General features: G+C 42.0%; 1 protein-coding gene across 12 annotated transcripts in view; it reads left to right on the top strand.

Moving 5' to 3' along the window:
• Positions 1–98: 98 nt before the first annotated feature.
• Positions 99–5,607, top strand: part of LOC112161639 (cilia- and flagella-associated protein 46) — a 66,381-nt gene continuing 60,872 nt past the window's right edge. For 8 of the 12 annotated variants that reach the window (XM_024296946.2, XM_024296950.2, XM_024296945.2 and 5 more), the window contains exons 1-5: positions 100–376; positions 444–568; positions 2,633–2,764; positions 3,305–3,369; positions 4,285–4,449. In XM_024296946.2, coding sequence (XP_024152714.1) covers positions 328–376; positions 444–568; positions 2,633–2,764; positions 3,305–3,369; positions 4,285–4,449 — 536 coding nt within the window. In that variant the 5' untranslated portion in view covers positions 100–327. Of the gene's footprint in view, positions 377–443; positions 569–2,632; positions 2,765–3,304; positions 3,370–4,284; positions 4,450–5,607 lie in introns of all 12 variants that reach the window. The other 4 variants (XR_002921918.2, XR_002921919.2, XM_024296951.2 and 1 more) reach the window with 2 other exon arrangements.

Below are 5,607 nucleotides of genomic sequence, written 5' to 3'. Positions count from 1 at the left end.
GAGAGAGAGAGAGAGAGAAACCAAGTGAAGGAAACTAGTTTTCAGGCGGGCTTTGGAAACAAGTTTGTCCCTTTTGATGTTCCGTAGTCTGAGCTTGTTCATTGGTTGCGTAGCAACGCGTCTCTTAGTGTCTCTACATTAGCACGAGAGGAGTTATCTCTCAAGAACTCCGTCAGAGTTTATTTTAAATGTGTACAATTCACCGAGCTAAAACCAACCAACACTTTTCTGGAAAAGTTTATATTTTCTTGAACATTTTGCGTAAATTCCAGGAACACTTGACTCTGATCGGAGAGGTGAAGTCCTGCCGGGAACCTTTGAGCAAACATGGAGCTGGACATCCGTCATCATCTCAGTGAAGCAAAGCAGAACCGAGGTTAGTCTTAGACCGTGTCCCTTACGCAGAGCTGTCACAGGAACCGAGCGGCTTTGTCTCCACGCAGACCCCGCGGCGCTGCGGGAGGCCTTCCGGTTACTGACCTCCGACGGAGCAGCTGCTGAACACCGCCGAAAGACTCCAGCAGTTCTGCCGGAGCTGTACGTCGTCTGTGCGGAGACCGCTCATGAGGTGAGCCGGTGACCAGTGACGTCATCAGCACAGTTCATAACAGGTCCACAAGAAGTTTTAGGGCGTTTCAGTCGGTACAGAGTCCCAAACATGACACTCAAGTTACTGCTTTACTCTAAAAAATAACAACAATAATAGAAACCTAATGAGTACATGTTCATTTTGAAAGAAAAAGCGTTAATTGAGAACGTATTAAACTCAGACTCTTCCCACTCAATTATGGCACATTTGACTAAAAATGTTTTATTTTTTATTCAAAATATATATTTATGATTCATTTGAAACAGTGTGGGTATACCTCATATTCGTTTTCTTCATGTTTTCAAAAATAACTTTTAAAACAAATTAAAAAAGAAGTGAAAGGTGATCATCAACTAAATATTTTCCAGGAAATGTAAAAAAAAAACATGCACCAACGGTTTGAATAGATGTCATGTATAGAGTAAATATGGATAGAAGCAAAAACATAAAGAGAAAACAAGTAAATTCAAGTAAACAAGTTGAAATTCAGGTTATTACTTACAATTTTGAACTGACTAAATAAAGGAAGACCTTCTTGTTTATTATGTTTGGCAACAACAAGAACTTCACTGATGTTTAGAATAAAACATCTTATAATTTAACTTGATTTTGTTGGAAACACAACGCACAATCTTTTTTTCTTTCTTTTTTTTTTATAGAGTTGTAATGAGTTTGATGTGTTTAAAGGTGCCTCGCTTTCTGAGGAAGACTAGTTTGCTTTGAGATTTCCAAACTCTGTTGCAGGCGCTCATATAGGTGTCTGTAGGACAGAAATATAAGTCCTGTACCTTCAACAGCCTCTGTGAGCCAGTACAAACATGCTCTGCAGACCAGAGACCTGCACCTCAAAGACATCCAGATCCTTCATGTGAGCTCACGGTGGCGGTCCTGTTCTGTTTGAGGAGATGGCAGTAAACACTTCTGCTCATAGATCATGCATTTTTCTAAAAAACAAACAAACAAAAAGAAAAGACAAATTGTGAAACCAGTTTGTTTTTCTTGTAACTCCACTGTGTCAAAGAAAAGATCTTTTACTGGAAATACTCATTTAACTGTCGTCCAAAATATTGAAAGCCACAAAAGCATTGGTTGGCTGTTTCACATTTAGCGTAGACTGAGGTCGAGCAATTAACCACACATGCACTAGTCATCACTTGTATCTGACGTACAATCATTTTTACTCATGTTGTAGTTTCGAGGACTATTTCGTTTGGATTTGGATTCATGTCTTCTTTTTTTGTTTGTTTAGTGTATTTTTAACCATTGACAGTACATATAGAGAACTGGACTGGTCATCCCCTCCCCCCTGGCGTTCCAAACAGGAAGTACCCGCTGGTTCCGAAAAGCCAAAATCTCATAGACTAGTGTTGAATAAAATAAATAGCTGTTACCCAGTCATTCTGTTTGTCAGAATAACCATTCCATCTCTTGTGTCTCTTTTTAACGTCTTCTTGAAAAACCTATTTTTTTTTTCATGATATGTTTTCTTTATTGCAAATTATTCAAGTTATAAACTGGCCAATCAGAGGCCTCAATAAGAGCATGTGGTGCCCGCTGACCCCTCTTCAAATGTTCAAAGCGTTTGATTGACAGATTCTCAGACCAATCACCTCTCACTAATGTTGACTGGTCCCAAAAAGGAAAAATCTGGTGATATCCGTAGCGTACTGACTGATTTGACTTCATTTCATGTGAACCAAAGGTAAGGTGTTTTCTATCGCTGACAACACTGCTTTGTTTTGTTCATCTTTATTTATGTCAATGGTTTCAAGTAAAGAATATATGTCCCAACTTCTTATGCTCAATACGTACATAAAAACATACTAATGCTGTGGGGAAAAAAACACTTAGAAAATACAAATCTAACCATCAGTTTATTACACTGTAACCTATGTGCATTAACTGTTTAAATTAACTCCAAATATTAGGTAAAAGGCACATTTTGTCCAAAAGAAAACCTAATCATTTTTTCTGAAGATGAGTGGAGACGCTGACAGGAAGAACACACTGTCGAGAGGCCTATAACTGTTTGTTTGTCTGCAGCTGGGCTGTGTGGAGATGAGCACCGAGTGCCTACAGAGGTTTTTTGATGGGAATCCACCACCAGGTCAGTTCTTGAGTCGAGCCTTCCTCTGCCAGGGCCAGATGAAGCCTCTGCCTGCTGCTGGGAGTGTGGTGAGGACAGTCTCTGAGACCCACTCTTCCATCCATTCGTCCATCATCCATCCATCATCCACCCCCCACCATCCATCCACCTGTCCATCCATCCATCACCCATCAGTCTCAACACACTTAGTTCCTTTCTGAGGCCATGGAGTTGCTGGAGCCTATCATAGCTGTGGTTGTGTGGAGGCGGGGTTCACTCTGAACAGGTCACAGACTGTCACAGAGCCACGCATCCACATGTCATGTTCAAAGCTAGGAGACGATGCAGAGACACCAGCTAACCTATGAAGTATGTATTTACACTGGAAGCTGGAGAAAACCCACTCAGGCAGGAGAACATGCTGTAGAACCACATAGAAACCACCCAGCTGGGATTTGAACCAAGACGCTGTGAGGCAAGAGTGCTAACCACTACCCACCACCAGCCCCCACTCAGTGATGTTTCATATTTGTATCTAGTTGAGGTTCTTTCACTCCTCTGAGCCTGTGTTTGTCTTTGGTTTTGTGTGGATGACAGCTTTCCGATTTTGTCATTCTTTTCTATTTTAGGAAGGCGCTGAGGAGGCTGTGATGTGCTTTCTAAAAGCAATTGAAATCTCAAAGATGGAAGCGAGGTAAGCAGCCTCTCAGAGATGTGTTGGGCTTTGTCGCTGCAGTGTCAGCAAGGCTGGCCCATTTCTGCTGTTTGCACTGATCATCTGTGATATTGTTCAGCACCAGCTTTTCCCTGTAAAATCCGTCTTCAACCCGGAACATTTTCAACTCCTGTAATCTAGGCTATGCTCAGTCTTCTGCACAAAAAGCTTTAACCCTTTAATATCGGAGCTCATGTGTTTGTGTTCTTTGATTTAGTGTAACTTTTGAACACCATCAATGTAATTCCAGCACATTCTGAAGGAGAAAAGCATCTCGTTGAGGCGTTTTTCTCCTTCAGAATCTACTGGAATTGATCGTGTTGACAATTAAAACTTACAGTATGTTAAAGGTTTTGTGTGTTAAAACTTGACATCTTGCTTTGAAATCAGGATTGCTGTGGCGAAACATAAATCTTCGTCGACTCTGACCCTCTGTGAGCACTCATAATCGACACATCTCTATTTTAAGAAGCAGCTGCAGGATTCAGAGCTTAGCAGCAGAGATGATCAGTATCCTGAGGAAGCAGCAAAAGCATTTGTGAGACATCCTCTCCCTGGGCATTTAATGTGAAGGCTGGCTTTATTGACACTGGCTTCACTTTTGCAAGCAGTCACTATGGATTGACTCTGCTAATTAACTCATAACCTGCAAGGAAACCGACCAAGTGAGCATTACCGATTAACATCAACGGGAATCTATATCTAATAAATTCATTCCAGACTGAAGCTCACACACACTCTGGAGAATAAATTAGCAGCACTCAAAAAGTTTTTGCACAGATATCCCTGGCAAGGCCATGAATATATAAATGTTTTTGTTACTTCAGCAGTGAGCACATCTTTACTGCTACAGCAGGAGCTGTGCAACCTGAATGTGTCGTTTGTCTCCAACAGATGCCACTTCCTGGTCTTCAATGCCTCGGTACTGTACTGTCAGAAGGTGCGTCCTCTCCTCCAACCGGGTCGGTTCCACCTCTTAGTCCCATCCTTAAAGGTGGTGGTGCAGAGTCTGGAGGAGGTCGATGATGAAGATCACAGCTGGAGGGCAGAGCTCATGATGTGAGTGACTCAAAGTCTCCTCTCTTCATTCTCATTTATCGTTTCTAAAAAGTGATCTCCAGAGTTGTTCATTAAAGAGCTCAGCCGCCAGCTTCCCATCTTACTTCATGTATTCTTGTTCTTCTTTGACACCTTGAAACAGAGAGCTTCCTCCTTGTTGAGGGAAGAAAGAAGCCATTCTCCAGTAATGGGAAAGATGGAAATGAGCTGAAATGAAAGCTCAGTGTGAACACCATCTAACATGTGGATCCAGGCGCGTCCCCCTGATTTCTTTGTAGTGCAATGATCATTTCACTGCATGTGCACTTCACTGTCTTTCCACACGAGTCTCAATGATGCAGCCAAAAGGCTGTTAAAAATTGTAAAGTTCAGAGGAGCAGCATTGTTGCTTCATCTGCTGCTGTTTTAACATATTTTCCATATCAAACCTTTTGTGAGAATCTCTTATACTTGCTCGTGCTGGGTTTAAAAAGTCAATTAGCATAGAATCGATCTTTTCTGGATATTTAGAATCTTCACTAATTCCTCAATGATTCTTTCTTTTCTTAGTAGCTCTCATGGAGCAGACACAAATTTGAACTAGAAAAGTTGCATTACCTGTGACAATGCTAGTGTGAATTTGTTTTACTGAAAGTAGTCGCTGAAGATGCTGAAGCTTTTTGATGAAAATGTTGATGCAACTTACTTTAATTGCTGGACTGGTTTGCTTAAAATGCAAAAGCTATTTGCAAAATGATAAATTACTGAAAGACTGGAAATTTTGTTAAAGAAATATGAAAATGTGCTGAAGTTGACCAAAATTTATGACAAATTTGTAGTAAAATTGCTCAAAGTGGGATGCACGGTGGCGCAGTGGTTAGCGCTCTTGCCTCACAGCAAGAAGGCCCCGGTTCGAATCCCGGCTGGGGGATTTGGGACCTTTCTGTGTGGAGTTTGCATGTTCTCCCCGTGCATGCGTGGGTTTTCACCCGGGACTCCGGCTTCCTCCCACCGTCCAAAAACATGCTTCATAGGTTAATTGGTGACTCTGAATTGCCCCTAGGTGTGAATGTGAGAGTGTATGAGTGTGCGATTGAGGCCCTGTGACAGACTGGAGACCTGTCCAGGGTGAACCCCGCCTTCGCCCATCAGTAGCCGGGATAGGCTCCGGCACCCCTG

The sequence above is a fragment of the Oryzias melastigma genome, linkage group LG15 (assembly GCF_002922805.2).
Source record: "Oryzias melastigma strain HK-1 linkage group LG15, ASM292280v2, whole genome shotgun sequence".
Lineage (NCBI taxonomy): Eukaryota > Metazoa > Chordata > Actinopteri > Beloniformes > Adrianichthyidae > Oryzias > Oryzias melastigma.
The sequence above is the reverse complement of the archived record's forward strand: the minus strand, read 5'-3'. Positions and strand labels throughout refer to the sequence as shown.